The 19,170-nt window shown below is 33.0% G+C and overlaps 1 protein-coding gene across 4 annotated transcripts; it reads right to left on the bottom strand.

The window, feature by feature from the left end:
- LOC109354833 (myosin-9-like) lies at positions 1,316 to 15,315 on the bottom strand. Of its 4 annotated transcripts, none has more exons than XM_019597586.1 (26): positions 15,025 to 15,315; positions 14,303 to 14,431; positions 13,268 to 13,411; positions 13,030 to 13,175; positions 12,804 to 12,960; positions 11,746 to 11,804; positions 11,148 to 11,307; positions 10,904 to 11,053; positions 10,665 to 10,801; positions 10,429 to 10,575; positions 10,183 to 10,284; positions 9,782 to 9,839; positions 9,595 to 9,696; positions 8,658 to 8,695; positions 8,248 to 8,374; positions 7,986 to 8,156; positions 7,769 to 7,900; positions 7,345 to 7,454; positions 7,205 to 7,265; positions 6,545 to 6,722; positions 5,467 to 5,681; positions 5,277 to 5,384; positions 4,680 to 4,910; positions 3,980 to 4,119; positions 2,478 to 2,722; positions 1,316 to 1,881 (listed from the first exon to the last, which is right to left on the bottom strand). In XM_019597586.1, exons 1-26 carry the CDS (start codon positions 15,025 to 15,027, stop codon positions 1,838 to 1,840), a joined length of 3,294 nt encoding a protein of 1,097 aa, XP_019453131.1. In that variant the 5' UTR covers positions 15,028 to 15,315; the 3' UTR covers positions 1,316 to 1,837. The 4 variants fall into 4 exon arrangements, with proteins under 4 accessions (XP_019453131.1, XP_019453132.1, XP_019453133.1 ...); XM_019597587.1 differs by having other exon boundaries at positions 9,775 to 9,839; positions 10,183 to 10,250; XM_019597588.1 differs by lacking the exon at positions 10,183 to 10,284.

Raw genomic sequence — 19,170 nt, 5'->3', positions numbered from 1 at the left:
TATAAGGGTATCGTGCAAAAGTATATTTCAAATAGAAGGAAATAAAGAGAGGATTTGGAAAACAAAAAAGCATTAATTAACTTGATGGTTTGGTGCGACATATGTTTAAAAACAAGCAATAAGATAGTATTAAGATATGTTGAACTCTAAATCAAGCAGAAGCTCCTTCCATGGCTTGCTCAAATTTCCAAATATTTTTTGTTTCATTTTGCATCTCATTATTCATCTTCTTCCGAAGTTCAATCAATGAACATAAAAGTTGTTTCATGAATACTACAGTGACACATACAAGTATCTATCATCATTTCCATATATATACCAAAAATATTGCATTGCATGGGAATTAGAGGATTGTAGGTGAAAGGTGTGGGCACCAAAGGCCTCAATTGTTATCAACTCTACTCTTCTCACACACCAAATAGATGCTTACTACTTAGTTTCCTAACTTAGTCTAGTTGCTTAAGAATATATTTTTAACCTGTGAGCTAATAACTAATGTATGTGTGTGGTTGTCTCGATGATCAAATGTAATTCTTAAAGATTGAACTACCTGTACGATATTTAAGATTTCAATAGGACATTACACCATTAGAACAATTCTTTTTTGTGGTGTTGCATATTTTCTGATATATGGAAAAATATATCATTTCCATACATATGTTCATGTAGATGCATCAAGTATTGTGACTTAATTATATAAACATCTTATTTAACTTTTATTCTTCTATGAGAATCGTGCGTGAACCACATTAAAAGGGTTGAGCAAGAAGAACTTGGTAAGAAAAACGGGTTTGGTGGTAAAAGAATTCCTTATACTCAGCACTTCTTCATTATCGTTAGTATTAACTTTCAGGTTAATAATAATTGGTTCGATCTCTTCCAAACTGAAGCAACACCATATTCACCAAAGTTCAATCTAGATAACTGGAAAAATAATCATGTATTTTCTTCAAGTTATATGCCTCTTTTTTTTGTACTACCAAAGTATATCTTCACCTTTTTTGGATAAGGAACTAAACCCTTTCGAGGTTCGTGAATGTCCTTTCCAACAAATGTCGCTATCAAGGATGCAACCCTCAACCTTAGGGATCCCCTCACTAATAGTTATATGCACATTATTGTCATGTCATATATCGTTAATTAAATTGCCCATATCTTCATATCTAAGTTTTATTTCATAAAGCATCCGATTCAGTAATGTCACCCTACCTCCTTATGATAAAAATTTGCCCTTAACAAATCTCCCCTAAACATCTTAATGATTGAACATGTTTCAGACTAATTTGCAAAAAATATAGGGACCAAAAGTGCAAGACTATATTTTAATGGGATTGCTCTTCTTGATGCATATATTTTCAAGTGTGTAAGATACATAGGAAAAAAGTCAGTAAAATTTACACCCAATGAAGCCCCAGGCCGTGCAATATACAATTTACTGACATAGAAAAGATATTAAGCACTAAGCAGATTACATTACAACTCAGTAATGTAGAAAAAAATGAAAGACAGAAGGGGTAATACCTCTGCAGAAATGTTATATACAAAATTGTCACTCTATCTGTCATTTGACATCAAATAATGAGGAACTCAGAAGGGATGACGACAAGGTCGAACACTAATAACAACCACATCATTCATTGACACTTTTGCTACTCTACCTGACTGATCTACAGGATCCTGAGATGAATTGTGTATCTACAAATTTGTACTTATGTAACAGAAGGAGTGAACGTGACTAACCGATGCAACGATCATTCGTTGACACCTTTCTTACTTGTTTCCCTGGGTACAGAGAGGGGATGAAATTTTAAGCCAGAATCTAAGAAATACAGTTTTGCTAGAAGAAATCATCAAAGGAACCCTCTTTTTCACTTTCAGAACCTGAAAATGCAACCATAGGGAAAAGGAAAAATGATAATGTCAGACAGATCTTATTTTGATCTCTTTATCAATAAGAAAAGAACAATAAAAACAATTGAATCAAAATATAACCATGTTTTTACTGTTAATTGTGTGTCTGTTAATATAGAAAGAAACTAAATCCTATTACCTCCACCTTAGAAGTGATATTCCATTATAAACCCCAGATTAAAGGGGCCGAAGGTCGAAAATAGAGTTATTCAAGATTTGGTCTTCCTGTAGTGGGGACTAGGAGACTCTTCATCCCAGTGCTTTGTTTTTGTTGTTCTTTGGTGCATATGGTTGGAACCCTAGAGTTTGATTGGGATAGGATAACTCTTGACATCCCTTTGGTGCTTTGGGCTCCTTAGAACCTACATTTTGTTGCATGGTTTTTTTTTTTTTTGTGAGGAGGCCTTATCCACTATGTACTTTTCTCTTGTCTTCTAATAATATTTCTTTTATTATAAAATAAGTGGCTTTACTCCTCTATGAACCAAACTTATTTTCTCATTATTTAGTACACAAATTCAATGGGAATGGAAGACATTGACATCTGTGAAGAAAGTTGGACTGACCTGATCCTTCCACTGCAGAGATATCCTGAACTATTAATTGAAAAGAGCTTGGCTGGGGAGAAGAAACATCTTCTGGGTTTGAAACAGTAGCTGGAAATGTGAAATCAGAGTCTGTGGATGAAGTATCAGAGTTACTGGAAGCGACATCAACTCTAGCAATAGGTCGAAAAGTTGAGCTCAATCTTGATGAAGTACTTAAGATCATCTTCAGGTCCGCAACTTGACTTGACATGGAAGATATCATCCTGATACACACTAATTCAGATCTAGCATTAACCAAATAGTATTGAGTTTTAAAAGACATAATTCATATCATACTAATACCCACAAAAGCCAGACAACTTAAACAATTTCGGTGATTGTTATCATGGTTAATGCCACTTTCAATATGTTTTCCCTCAGCTTATATTCCTTTAACTATGATATCTATATTGGCCTAAAAATGCACCTTTACCATTATGTGGTAAATCTCAGCTTTCCTTTTTTTGGCGTTCCAATTATGCCTTTGAAGATGACTGGCCTTATATAATAGAGTGCATTGAACATTCTCTTCCCAACAAATATTAAGAATGTATGAATACATATTTCTAAGAATTCAAGCAAAATCATCACACCTCGTCATAAATTAATGCCTATAGTATACTCTAATCTTCTCCCACAAGGTCAACTCTAGAGATATGCCTAACATACATGATTAATATTCTTGAAATAATATACTGAAGTATGATGAGGAATGAAAAAGGATTTCTATCTCACAATCTTTGGTTGGCTCCATGCTTACTGAAGAAGATATCTTAGGAACCTTACCCGGACCAATAACTCCAGTGAACCATTAGTTTTACTTGAAGAAAATTAGTTTCTTCTTGGTTGTGATGAATTCAATTCTTGGGTAACCCTAAGTTGATTTTCTTCTTTTTATATCTTCACCTTTTCCCCCTCCAATTTGTAAAATGTCCAAACCAGACATCTTGGGCAGATAGACTTTGAAAATCATTCTTTCAGAAACCTAATTTATTGGTGCCTTAATTTACCCTTAAATCTATTCACCCTTGCATCTTAATTTATTAGCTATGCATCAGATACTTTCATACAAGTTCAATCCAATAGGTTTTCTAGGTCAGTAACAAGTCATGAGTGTTAATTCAAAAACAGTATTGGAAAAGCATATGACTTGTTGACATATTTAAACTTAAAACAACCAAATCTTTGTAGTAAGTATGTCTTAAAGTGTTTATGACTCTTAAGTTAGAGTTTGATCCTTTAAGCAAATTCATTTGGTTTTATAATTGCTTATGCAAGTTCTATTTCCAGTGGAAAGATAATATATCACTTAAGCAAGACTATGTAGAATTATATTCTGGGGTTGTATCACTCGTTCCACTATGCTATCAATTTTCTCTTGGTATCATCATGCTATGAGTAAACCATCATTGATGGATCTTAGTATTGAATTGAGGAGTTAAACATTACATGAATCGTCAAGGAAATAATACTAATACTACCTGTTCAATGAGTCCTGAAGCTGATATACTCTCTTTTCAGTCTCTGCTAATTTCTTTCGTAACTCTTCACTTGATCCTTCAGCTTCTATATATTTCCTTTCATATTCATCTGCTCTTTGTTTTTCTTCCTGCAACATGATCTGCACATTGCAACAATCAGTTGATAAGTTTGAATCATAAAACCATATGCCAAACATGTTATGTACATAGGATTATATCACATAAAAGCACTGATATATTTATAATAGGCAACCATTGGATTCTTTATAGATCTATTGTCATATATCACACGTTCTGTGAAAATATATTACAAGCATGTACACAAATTACCTAGTCTATCAGTTCTCGGTCATATTGCTATCTGCAATCATAGATTGTTTGCAACCATTTCATCATAAACTTCCCAATAGTTTTTTGTACTTAAACATCAAACTAATTGTCTAATTATCAACTTCACTCGGCCTCTAAAACATATAGAAGAGTTCTATGACAAACAAATATTTTTGCTCTCTTACACCACTGATACAGTACATTTTCATGTGATTCAACTAAAAACTACCACACTAAACTGGAAATTTAATTATGATTTATCTAGTTTATGAATATCCAGTCAGAAAACGAGAAGAAGAATAAGGACATGGGTGTAGAACTAAGGGTTCTAATTTTCAATAGGTGAAGGTAATAGATATACTAAGTTTACCTTTAAGTTTTTTATTTCTGCAGTAAGATCCTCCGTCTTTTCAGTGTCTTGGAAAGGAATAGAGGAACCCCTTGTAGCTTCAACGCTTTCACAATCTTGCAAAGGATTTGAAGATTCTTCTTGGAAAGGAATTTGGGATTCTTCAGGGAAAGGATCTGGGGATTCGGCTTGGAAAGGATTTGAAAATTCTTCAACCAAAGGACTTTCATTTTCTACTGATTTCTCCAAAACCTGGCATTCCATAATATCAAACCAGATCATTTCTTCTGTCATTGACAAGGGCTTGAAGAGAATTATGCGGAAAGTGGGTCCTTCAGGACTTTCTGTATTCATTCTTGGCAGTGCTTTTTACAGCACCAAAGACACCCCTGATAATGTTTTTTACTTAATGATGAAAAGGAAGTAGCCCTCCAGAAAGCTTTATGCTCCCAAGATAAGGATCCAGAATAGTTTTCAATTATATCTCTAACAATTACACATCTTCTACTCTTATTAGTTGGCAGTTGCTAGTAATTACCACTAACAATTACATATACAACAAATATAAAAAATGCGAACATATGGAAAATTAACAAGAGTAAAAACGTAAATACGTACAACTTCCTGTTCATGATTATCCATGGCATGATTTTCTCTTTGTGAAATGATTGACATTTTCTTAAGGTTTTGATACTCGAAGAGTGCTCTATGTCGGCGCCAATAGGACTGCATTTTTTGTTCATTCCTAAAATTCAGACACGGGAAAAGTATTTCAAAAAACATATACTATTATTGGGACAGCTCCAACCTGAATACTAGTTGATGCACTAGTTTGCCTAGAATGCCTTCTATATCTCAATTTATCTCGAGCAACCATTGCTCGACAACCTGTCTGCAAGATGATGACATAAATCTTTATCTCAGTGTACTTCTTTCTGGCTAGTTTTCCTCGCATATATGATTGAATTCTAACTGCAGCTGCCTCCCTCTTCATGTGATAATATGACCTCCGAGCCAATTCCCCTAAAAGTCATGACAATAAAGTGTTTAACAAATAAATTAACTAATTAAATGAATGCTTGTAGATTTCTCTACATTGAATGAACTTCTTAAATATATGTGTCAGAATTCTGTTGTGTCTGCAGAAAGAAAGCATCAAATAAGCTACAACAAAAAATGTCATGAGGACCAAACTCTTGATAAGTCTTCATAATGTACGCATTTCATTAACTTACAATATTTATCAGGACTCAGGAGCACCACAAGGAAAATTGTACAATAAGTCTTCATTATGTACCATATCTTGATAAGTCTTCATAATGTACCGTATTTTGATTGTTCTGTGTAAACTATACTACTTTTCAGACTGTTTTATTTAAAGAATTTGAAAGGCAAATCAACATGGGTCCATGCCAGAGTGGCATGAGCAAATGGTAAATTCCATTTTTTTGTTGCTTGGATGAAACCTTTTCTGCAACAAGAAGCATGTCTTGAGAGATGGGATGATTATTTTTCCAAAATAATATCATTGGGTGTCTATTTTTTATTCTAAGAAATCATTATCAGAGTTTCTTAGAAGTTCCTCTCCAAATATTACAAATGGTAATATTATTCTCTTCCTCATTTTTGGGGGTTAGACTTCAAGAGTCAAGACAATGCACTGTTATTGTCTTTTCGCATTTTGATGATGAATTTTCAAATTTTCACTTATTTTCAAAACTATGAAAGGAAAAAGACTACTAATTTTAATAAAATGAAGGTGGATCTCAACCTAAAAGGCTTCATGCTCTCCACCACATGGAGTTACTCAGCCTCTAAGTATCCAAGGCAGAGTCAATAGTATGCCTTTCATCCTTCACAAAATACATAAAATAGAAATGACTGACCTCTACAAATGGATTGGATAAAGACAGAGGACTTCCACAATGCAACATAAGTTTTCCTACTAAAATGAGTTTTAATCTGCTTCTGGATAATTGTTGCAGAATTGTTAAGCAGGCGTGCTCTCTGCGCATCCAACTCAGCCATCTGACCAGCTCTTAGGAATATTTGTGTCTCCCCTATCTGCAAAATTAGCAAGATTACAAAGTGAAAGTTGGATGCAGAAGAGCATCTTGGAGTAAAGAACTTGACTAAAATATGTGAGTCAGAATATGCATCCTCATAAGTCAAGAACAAGTTTACACATTCCATTTCTTGCCCAAATCAAATGGGAAGGTACCGGGGGAAAATATCTTAACCGATAAATTCTAAATGACAGTAATTTAATTTTTAGGATAACAAATTCCATGTTCTTACTCCACAATTCCTATTTATCCTGCTCATTACAAGAAAGCATACAGAAAATTTCCTTAGCATGTTCCTTATCCCTCTTATTAATCACATCTGTATTGGGAATTAATGTGAAAATAAGGGTAAAACGGGAATAATTAAAACCCTCTTAATCTTCTAAGTGGAACAGCAACAGAAAATTTAACAGATAAATAGGAACATAGAGATTAATTAGGGTAATGGACAATATAAATTCAACAGAGTTCCAGTTCTACCTGATAACCTGATAGGCCAATCTTCTCCAAAATCATTTTACAAGAATCTTTTTCATTGAAGCTGCATAGATGCAGATGATTGAAGATGGAAAACCAAGTAAATAGAAAACAATGGCATAAAGGCATTATATTATACTTACTTCCCTAGAAGGACCTCTGGAGCAAGAATTCCTACTCGAGTTAAAAAATCATGAAAAGTCCTATGAGTGGGAAATCCAGCACATTTAATTCGTACTGCTTCAAGAACACCCTACAATATCAACAATGGGTATAAATTCTACAAATCTTAGTTTAAATTTAGGGCAGGATTATTAGCACTTCTAATTGGCTACTGACAATTCTCACTAATAACTATTAATTGAAAATTCCTAATTATCCTTTAAAAAATATGAATACAAAAATAGCAATATAAGTAAAGGTTTGGTTGAATATTCCATTATTTAAAAAGAGAAATGTAGGAAACTACAATTAGTAGTTAGTGGAATATATGAGTTGGCAATGGAAGTGCCAATAGTCCTACCCTTAAAGCAAATATCGTATAATTGAATTCCAAAATCTACTTACACCAGAACGTAATTGTTGGATGACATTCATATTCTCAAAAATTCCAGGTTGTAATAGATTATTTGGCTTCACACACCTAATATAGTGGGGTTCTGTCAGATTGAGAGTTTCCATCAATTGTTGTAATTGTAGCTGCACAAATTATTTCAACAGCATTCACCTTTCAATTGTAATAAGGCTTTTAAAAAAGCTGCTCAGTATACGAGGCTTTAGATACCTTAAAACGAGAACCAATAGAAGAAAACTTAGCAGATTTGGCTGTCTCCTCAGAAAGTGGGGGGAAAAGGCCTGATACAAATGAACATCTGGAACCACTTAGCATGTCTTGATGTTCAGGAACAACATAGTCTTTGTTTTTGTCTAAAAACAGCTCAGACCGATACTGGACCTGCAAGAAATGCATAAATTACAACTTCGATCAGAAACCAAGGATGAAAAAAATAGTAAACTACATAGAAATAATGAAGAATCAAACTCACCTCCCCTGCATAATGAACAACAGTGAAGTCCGAGCGTGCCAATTTTGGCTTGATGAAGCGTTTGTGATCTTTGAACGTCTGATAAAGCTTTTGCGAAAATGTTTCATGAGTTGATTTTGGAAACATACTGAAAGCAGACAATGGGCATTTCAGTACAGGGTATCATTTATTCAAAATTGCAGCAACAAGCTTGCACACAGCCTGTGAACAGCTTTGCAATATATCAACAATGAATACAAAAGGACGATTATCAGGAAACAACCATAAGATAGTGGAAGTATTTTCCAGGAAAAGTAATTAGTAAGACTCCAAAACTTAACCATATTTCTCTTCAAACTTGTAAGAAAATATTAAATCCTAGTAATGCATACACGGTATAGTAATATAAGAATACAGAAATTTCTTCATACCAAGCTTCATCAAGCAGAGCAATGATTCCACCCGGTTTCTACAAAAGAAGACTTCTTTAGATATCAGTGTTATAACAGTCCAAAAGCAGATTTTGATGACACGATCTAAGAAAATTTCAAAAAGAAGAAATAATATTCTACAAATATTCCAGAGTATAAGTCCAGTGTATGTAAGGATATATGGTTTGTTATGGCTGAATCATGCACAATAGTGTAAAACAAAGACAAGAAACACTAGTCCATAACAATAAAGGCTCTTAATCTCTCTAAACTTAGCCACTGTAAATCCCTTCACTAGAGATATAAAAATGTTTGCTGGGCCTATGCGTAACAGTATAAGCTTCTAGAGTATCTGGTTCTTGACATGGAACCAGAAAGCTTCTATGACCAAGTGGTCAAGAGTTCAATCCTTGTTACACCCGTTTTGGTGCAACGTAAAAAGGGTCTATGCATCAGTCTACACTTCAAAGTTCAAACCTGCAAGGATTTTGTGTGAAGCGGAATGTTAAAGATATGACAATAGTTCTTGGACCTCTACCTAGCACCTTAAGCATTGGCGACCCTGATACCTTTTAGTGGCATGAGCTGAACACCAATGAAAATCAAGATATTACCACTATTACTTTTCACTTGCACGGAACAAATATAGAATACAGTTACATACCCATTATCCAAGTATGCAACTTGCAAGCAGACATGGAATACTGGGTCAGATTATCTCTAACTAACTGACTGAAACCCAATTATGTTCATATATAGAAGCAAGGCATGGTATTAAATTTGGCAATGGTCTTTGCACTGGAAACATGGGTTCCGGAATTGTTTGTCTCGGTTTCAAAAAAAAGATTACTAAAAGAAGAAAAGCTATACAGTATGGTTACAATAGTTCTATAAAGTGATACTAAGCCCAAACTGAAAGCATGTACAAAGTACAAACCTTTTCAATAAGATCCAGTACATCTTGATTATCTACAAATTCTAAGTAGCTCCAGTTAATCCCTTCTTTTGTATATTGTTCTTGCTCCATCTTAAACACATGCTGCAGGACATCATCAACATCAGATTGCATGTTAAGATACAAATCATGATGAAGTTGTCAAATATATGAAAAACTAACCTCATACCTGGTTGAAGTGTTGCTGCAGCTTTTCATTTGTGAAATTAATACAAAACTGCTCAAAACTGCATAGAGGGAATTAAAAATCAGCTTGGGTTTATCTTGTTCACTAACATAACAAAAGGAAACAGAGAGCATGTTTTGCAATCATGTCTTTCCAACTAAAAATATTAATGGTATTGAGGAAGAGGGGTAATGTTGAGGATAAGGAGTTCAAGATATCTAATCTCATTGAAGCAGAGAACCTTAGGAGCAACATGAACTTTCAAATATTTCTGTTTATTAACAAGAACGAATGTCAATCTTGGGGCTTTATGTGTCAGTGTGATTGTATGTTTGTGCCTAAACTAGAGCATGCAAACATACAGCAAAATATTATAGCTGATAACTTAGTAATACAATTCTCACCTATTAGAAACAAAACTTTCAAAGCCGTATATGTCAAGAACGCCAATGAGAAATTTTGAGGTAGGATCCTGCCCAATGGAGACATTAATTTTATAGACTAACCTGGACATAACAAAAAATACATAATTGTAATTGATGTATTCCTTTACTCTATTTTAGTGAAATAAGAAATCATTTAGACCTTAACAAACACTGGACATCCTTTTTTTTCTAATTTCATATTTGCACATGACAAAAGCATATTACCAGTCAAATAAACGAGAATATAGTGTCTTTGCTAAACCATCCCTACTAACTGTTGAACCAATAGGATCAAGACTTCTCATGATAATTTCTTCTGGGGTAATCATCACACGCTTACGAAGTGCATCTTCCAAAGCATTAGGATCACACCTGAACATAAGAATAAATTCAATACATAAATAATAGTTAGTATGAAACAAATATTGCACAATGCTATAACAGCAAAAAGTCAGCCACACATTAGAAGTTCTGCTGTTGTTTGGAGATGAAACTTAGACTCTTCATCTTCAAGAACCGATGAATCTGTTTCTTCTGATTTTGCAAACTTAATGTTTCCAATATGAAGAATAGCAGCTACAACTCTGAAAATTGCATCCTGAGAAGGATTGAAGGAAATCTGTTACTAATTTTACTCAAATTTGTTATTCGGGGCAGCTAAGAGAATTATTAGAATCACTAATGAAGGTCATAGTCACACCTGCTCTTCCTGACTGATTCCCACAATATCCATGGCTCTTTTGGTGCTAAGATATTCTTGAGCAGCATTAACACCAGCTAATTCATAGCAACTGGATTGATTTAGGTAGTGAAATGCTCTAGGATCTCCCAACTTATATTTCTCCTTTTCCTAACAAAACAACTAACAATTCAGAATTCCACCAAGAAATTTATACAAGACATGAAGAGTAGTGAGTAGAAGATCAATCTTTTGGCATTCCTACCTCGGGGGGAGAAGCACAAAGAAGGTAAAAACAGTGATAGTTACGCTCGGGATCTGATATTTGGCAAACTCGAGATTTCTCTAGCAGATAAGTTCTAATGGCTGCACCAGATATTCGTCCATACTTATCAAATTGAATCTCAACAAATTTTCCGAAACGGCTGCACGAAAATAAGGCAAACAGAAGTAGGTACAAAACTGCTACTTGTTATTCAAATCACTAATTTGTAAATGACAAAGAACCTTCATGATGCAAGGTACTTTTCACTGACATTGAATATAGGTAGCATGAATAGAAGAAACAGATACTGGTGAAAAATTCGTGAAAAACTAAATACTTATTCCTCATAAAATTCTTGAAGAACTAAAAAGTATAGCATAGGTAATTGTGTACATAATGGTAAAGTCAAAAGCATGGAGAAAAAGTGAATCATGTATTCATAAATGTTACAGATATAAGAAACCATTATGAAATTAAAAAGATAGTTGAATATACTCGAAATCACATACATGGAAATACAAGTAGAAAGCTCAAAAAAATACTGCATCGAAAGGATATAAAAAGCCAAGCATCATAGAGCATAACCATCATTTCTTACCTGGAATTGTTATTTCTAACAGTTTTTGCATTACCAAATGCTTCAAGAACTGGGTTTGACTGCATATCAACAATTTTAAGAACTTAGGGGGCACAGTGAGTTAAACATTTGCCAAGTATAATTTAAAAGAAAATAGCATATTAGCATATCAAAAGAGGAGTAATCAAAACCAGAATTATCTAAAAGAGGAAAAAAATACCTCTAATTGTAATATTGGAGTACAACAAAATTACAATTTTATCCTTATTTAATATTGGAGTACTCTATAGTTAATAGTATTAGAAATAAAAAACTTTTAATTTAATTTCATTAGTATTGATTTATCTAATTGGTTCCTCATTAATCAATGACCAAAAGAGTAGAAATAGTTCAAACATTTAACAAGGACAAATAGAGGACAAAAAAATAAATATGTTACTGAAATTGTAAAGTGCCTTGTTAAAATCACCACCAAAACGTTATAGATTGTGACTTATTAGAAGGAATGAAGTGAGCACGAAATATGAGAAACAAGATATCGAAAACAGCTGAAGAAAGCAAAAAGGAGTTTAAACTAGTTTTAACCATGTTCTAATCACAACCAAAATACAGATACTAGTAAAAAACAGTAAGTCATTTTCAGCAAACTCTCTCACTAGAAATCATTTCACTTAGGCACTTTTTATTGATCAAATTGCATGTTACCTATTTTTCTAGCATACAAGTCGCAATAAGTACATTTCAGAGTATCTTAAGGTAGGCCAAATCCATCTTGAAGTGAACTGTCAGGTTCATAAAAAACAATAAAAAAACATGTGTTATCTTCAAATTGAATCCATTGTTTTCAGTTTCCAGTTACTAACGTGAGAAATGTATTTGGCCTTCATTATTATTCTTTATATGTCTAGACAGTGATTCTTTTTTCCAGGCATCTCCATGATGTTCTTACTTTGGCCAAGAGCAAAAGCATGCAGCTCTTAAAAACGTCTCATATGATTATAAAAAATTGTCTTCAGTAAAGCCAACCAAACATGTAGAAGTAACAGCTACCATAATCCAGAGTTAGATAACCATCTTACTTCAAGAACTTGTTGTTCAACAGTCCTTCCTTCAGATGCAACGCGACCACCCAAATATGCTAGGTAACACATAAGCATTTTGGTGGTTTCTGTCTTACCAGCACCACTCTCACCACTGACCAGGATAGAATTACTTTTCTCGTCGGTAATCATTGCCCTATTTTAACAAAACAGTGGATAATTTGGATACCATTTAAGAAAAACAAATTGACAGCAAAAAACTCACCTATATGCTGCTTCAGCAATAGCAAAAACATGTGGGCTCAAATCTCCCAATGTTGCTCCCTTGTAGTGTTTCATCATATTTGCATCATACAGGTCTGGAAGACTTTGGAACGGATTGATCGCAATAAGAATATTTCCAGTGTAAGTCTGCCATAATACCAAATAAGTGGTAAATTATTATTATCTCCCACAAAGATGAACATTAACTGATTTCATACTGAATGTGGGACTAATCTTACATATATTTCGTTCATCTTGTATCTAATTTCCAAATTATGCAGCACCCCTGGCTCATGCAAATATGCAAGCTTGGTCATGTCATCAACTCCATCAGTAGGAGCCTCCGTGTCCTTGGGATGTAATTTTGATAAACGGGAAACAACCTAAAGAACATGGAAATAAAATAGAAGAAAAATGATTCAGAGTATATGACCACACATATCTGCGGTATTGTTGCTCATGTAAGTAAAATCAATTCCATTCTTAGTCCTATCAGGCATAAGGTATCTTGGTAGATATAAGCATCCCAAATTAATGTTTCCATAAACCTTTTTAATTTGCTTTTTTTTCAACACTTACAATTCTTAAGGAGTGACGGATGACATAATGCCTGAGTTGAATAAACATAAAATGGATTTGAAGTCCTTGGATACTTTTTTTCATTGCTCAAGTTAGCAAAAGTTCTATCAGAGAATGAAATGCTGAATATTTTTTCAGTTATGAGACACTTGTCTATGTTTTCTCTCTTCAATCATTGATAACCAAAATAACAACAGAACAATTGCTTGAACTTCCCTTTCTTTATTGCACCCTTGAAGACATCCTTTCTAGGAAAAAAAGTGATAGGCATTTCTCCATCTCTTTTAAATAGGAAGTTCAGATTAACTTGTAAGATTCACCGTACTAATAAGAACAAAAAAACATGAGATGGAACTTAAAATTTTCTTTTATAATGAATGCAGTGCAAGTCCTCAAGATGTTCACGAGAAACGTTAAAGCATTGTTTTATAGATATTTAAGCTTTCTAGGCTACCCTTCACAATATATTTTAAGGACAACTGGACAAGATCCTACTCAAAATTCATGGCATACATACATGTTTCTTTTGTATTAAAAAAATACACCAAATAGACAATGAAAAAGGAATTTGAAATATCAAGAAATCTTGAAAACTAGGCCATCACAATTCACAAGGGAATGACAAAAAAAGGGAAACCAGAGATAACTGCAAACATAAGAGCGAAAGCTATGACCTAGAAAATATCTGAATTTACCTTCTTCCCATTGCTAGCTTGAATATCAGCTTCATCTCCATTAATATTCAGTACTTGTCCATCAATCCAAACTAATTCTGGATCTCCAACCCAAACATGGGAACCGACAACTATGTTTTCCGGAATGCCCTGTAACAATTGTAATCAAAAGCACTTAGGGGGTTTTTAGAAAATAACATTTAAAAAGTAAACATTCATGTTTTATTCTTGGTAAGGAAAATATAAGAAATAGTTTCTACTTTCTAGCTAGTTTATGTTATAGGCCTTTGATTTGCAAGGACATAAAATCTGCATCTACTAAATTAATCAGCAGTTATTTGAAGTTTCTCACATCTTGGTTTATAAATAGTTCAATTCCTTTATCATCCCTCCCTATTAATGCCACAACAAAAACCACCTTCTAATGAATCATAAAATCTCTACTCGTGCATGAGTTACAAATTAACTAATCTCTATTTTTTGGAATTGATCCCCTCAGATGCTGAAGGTGTTCTAAAATTGTGCTCTGCGGCCACAACTGTGACCATAATATTGTAGTTTTTAAAGTTTCCGCTACCACCCGCATTATTATGGTAATCAGCAATCGGTTCATACAAATTTGCAACAAAATATGAATCAAATTTAAAGAAGAAAGCGAAAACAATGTAGCTATTCCTCATAACATTAACATAGATTTTAACAATGGTAAAATTAACAAAAACTGATGCTGTAAGCGAAATTACCATATTCAGTTAGCTGAATAGAAATCACAGGACAACAGCACCAATGATTTGTAAGATTTGGACAAAATTGAATCAAAATTGGAAGAATAGGTAGCATTTGCATGGAATTGAAAAAAAAATGTGAAGGGAAAGTGGTTTTGTTGGTATTGCGGGAATGGAGGAGAGTGAGGTTTTGTGGTTGTGGAAACGTAAAAGTTACAAGGTCCTTCAAAATAGCCATGTTTGTGGTTCTCACTCACTCTTCCTCTTACTCTTTCTCTATTTCTCCCGCACTCCATGGAATGGAACCCTTTCAATATTATAATATATTCGACCACGAATCCAAGATGGTCGTTCTTGAGGTTGTTCTTAACTTAATATGAATATATTTTTTCTATGTTTTTCACCGTGTCTCTTATTTTCTTACTTTTTGTTATTCTTAACTAAGTGAAAGAAGGGAGGGAAAGATATTTTGTTGGAAAAAGTAGATGTTACGAGACAAAAATAAGAATAAGAATATTGTCTGTAAATGTTGTTCTTATTTCATGGATCACATTTGTCACTTTTGGAATCGAACATTTGTCACTTTTGGAATCGAACATTTGTCACTGTTGGATCACATTTACTTTTTGAATATTTGGAATAGTGTAGATGGTTGGAATCGAACATTTGTCACTTTTGGAATAGTGTAGATGGTTGTTCTAATAAATATTGCTATCAGGAATCGAACATTTGTCACTTTTGGATCACATTTAATAATTTTATAGACTATTTGTACAAGCTTAAATTTAGTATTTAAAACCAAATGTTATAAAAATTAGAAGAATAAACTGGGGTTTATTAATTGTGTAATTAAAATATGAACTTATCCCAAAAAATGTTAACAATTACATAGAATAGTTGCATGGATCTGCAACTTAAAAGCAAAAGAGAAAAATGAATTTGAATGAAACATTTACAAAAAAAATGTAAGTCTATTGGTCTAAAAGTAGCTAGGTAAGGATGAACGACCCCGATTGTATCTTTAACACTGTCATCCACCCCACCAATTATAATATGTCATTCAATTAAATAAAAAATTATAAAAATCAAATTAAGTTAATTAGTATAATTTAATTGGAGAGAGACAAGAAAAAACAGGGTTTATTGGTACAGTGATCTTCTTCGGGATGAACAACTCCTCCTCATGGGTGGGTTTCTTTATGAGTTAGCCAACGAAATCAAATAAAATCATATGAACTTTTATATTTGAATTTATGGATGAATTGGATCAGGACTTGATGGCAAGGAAGGACCTCTTGGAAGCAACTGCAAAAGAAGACTATTATTTTTCCTTACCCATTCTTCATCTTTCAATGGCCTATATGTTGCACCAACTTCAGAATAAGCAACCAAAATGGTGAAGATAATCATTAGAATTCGGAAAAACAACCTCCTATAACATAAACCCATGCTTGTAAGTTATGATTCTATATATCTATACTTTAATTCAATGAAATAAAATTGCTCTAGCTTCCACTTTTTTTTTAAGTCTCTAACTATTCTGCTTATGCTCTTGCTAGCTCTTTTAAATTGGATGATGAGTTTCTAGTAATAATTTATGATATTGGTTAATTAGATTTGAAGAGACATGCATAAATATATATATAGTGCATTAGTGGTGAGTTTTCTTAAGGGAACGGATCTAGATGTCTCATAGTTTTGTGTCACTCCATATACCAGGTTGTGTGATTGGTCGGAGAAATATTTAATAATTTTAATTTAAATAAAAAATTTTAATAAATCAGAATTGATGATACATGAAATTGTACAAAAATGAGACATCTGATGATATCTGGATTTATAATTGGGATTGTGTCTTGACCGGAGCTTGAAGTGGTTTTAAAAACTCGTTTAGTTAGCTTGACCGAGTAAATATGGGTTGAACTTGAAGATTGAAAATTGAATGAATCAAGATTCAAATATTCTCAACCTTGGGAACCAAACAATATAATATGAAAACGAGTTATGCTAGGAGAAGTAAACTCCTAAATATAACTATACACATGATGTTTTAAATGCTTAGGTCACGTACGATAATTAAACATTATATTCATTTTCTTTTCTTCATTTCATCATGTATAGTTATTTTTAGTACACACAACACTTATTATATATGGTTTTTCAACAAAGACCGAGCCTTACTAAAGGATTATATCGAAAAAAATAACGATTGAAAACCATGCATTTTCGCTTCTTTAATTTGAATAAGTAACAAGTCCAAGGGTACTTTTCAAAAGAATTAAAATAAAAATTAAGTTGCAAATGAATTATTATTTTTGTAAATCCATCGATATTGAACTACGTGCACATATTTAGCACACGTCTTAATGCATGACAACGTTTTTCCACATAAAATATAATATAACTATACATGTGATATTTTACTAAAAACAGTAATATTAATTCATTAATAATTTATTTTTATGAAAGATAAACCAAGTATCACGCAAATTATTATTATTTAGCTAAGAAGCTTTTGTTTGTTAAGCAAACTTAATACTAATGCATTTCTTGTTAACATAAATTTGAATATTTGAAAAAATAATTGTTAAAAGGGACCATCATTATAGGATTAGTCATCTATACTTGCATCTTGGTTAAAAGAACTATTATTCTTATTGGTCTGTTTGTTTACAAGTGTTATTTTTTTACAAAATAATAAATTGTTTCTACTTAACTGTCTCATTAGATTTTTAAGACAAATTCTCATTATTGTGGAAAAAAAGTATGAAGTGAAGTCTTAAAATGAATTGAAAAGGGTATCATGGAAATAATAATGATAATTTTATTTAAAAAATAAAAAATTATAATACTTATAAAGCAAGGGTGTGAATAATGGTTAAGAAAGAAAGTTGATTAGGACGTAGGGAGAAAGATTATTTGTCTCATAATTTTTCTGCATTCATATCCCAAACCAATCAAACTTCACGAAATAATATTAAAATATTAATTTCTGTTTTTATAATTTTTCCTTTTAAATGAATGAAGTTTTCTCATTGACTTGAGAAACCAAATAAGACATGAATGGGGACATACGATCCTTATGTTGGATGTAGCATGCAGATGGAGATTACCTGTCCCTAGTGATGTTTCATTCCCTATCTCAAGCCAACCACATATTATTACTTGAATAAAAAAAAGTTAAAAACAAGGTATTAAAATTTAACATTCTAATTAATTGGTTTGATATGGAAAGTGACACACTATTTGAGATAAATGATCTATTACAATAGCATGCAGTTTAGTTTGGAGGGAGATGGGTGTTTTGCGTCCAACTTACTTTCTTTTGATTGTTTCAATCTCTTTCAGCTATATACCTTTCAACCTTCAAACTTCATACTCAGTCATAAAACCATTTAATATATTAATTCACCACACAAGTCAATGTCTTCATTCTTGCACTATATACATATATATAAGCTTCAATATTCATCATATCCATATCACAAACATTAACTCCCATTCCCTGCGAACCTTTTTTCCATACTTCAAAATCAGAAAAAGACAACTTCAAAGCATATATAGATAGTTACTATTACAAACATGTCTATTTGTTATAGTTACATGATGAGGATTATGTTGATAGTTCTTTTGATCATTTTTGCTATGTTGGTTGTTTCTCCTCAATATGGTGCAGCTTGTAGGCCATTACAAGATGAACTTCTGTTGCAATTACTTCCACGAGGCCCTTCAAAGCCATCAACTCCTGACCCAATTCATCCATAATAACTTATATTATTCAAATGGAAAAACAAGTATAAACAACTAATCACCCTTTATTTTTTTTATCGGCAATTGTTACTATGTTAGTATTTTATTGTGGGTGAGACTCCACCCTCAACCTCCTACACCTTACCGTCAAACTACCTTGTAACTCCCATTTTTTGTTGATGGTGGGACTCGAACCCACAACCTCCTGCACTCCATTCCTTACGATCACCCTCTTCACTATCAGACCACCTTATGACTCCATAATGACCCTTTATTAAAGCAACATGAATGTGTTCAGCTCATCAACTTTTTGATTCATCAATGCCTCTCTCATCTGAGAAATTCTTCAATATAGGATATCTAGTTCTTCACATTTTTAGTTTCTCTTTCCCTCTTTGGGTTTAATTAATGGGA

The sequence above is a fragment of the Lupinus angustifolius genome, chromosome LG08 (assembly GCF_001865875.1).
Source record: "Lupinus angustifolius cultivar Tanjil chromosome LG08, LupAngTanjil_v1.0, whole genome shotgun sequence".
NCBI lineage: Eukaryota > Viridiplantae > Streptophyta > Magnoliopsida > Fabales > Fabaceae > Lupinus > Lupinus angustifolius.
This window is presented reverse-complemented; position numbering and strand designations above follow the sequence as displayed.

Coding starts and splice junctions, on each gene's coding strand:
- LOC109354833 (XM_019597586.1), bottom strand. Junction 7,455..7,768: donor TCCAACAATTACGTTCTGGT/GTAAGTAGATTT, acceptor TTGATATTGTAG/GGTGTTCTTGAAGCAGTACG. Junction 6,723..7,204: donor TTGGCCTATCAGGTTATCAG/GTAGAACTGGAA, acceptor CTAATTTTGCAG/ATAGGGGAGACACAAATATT.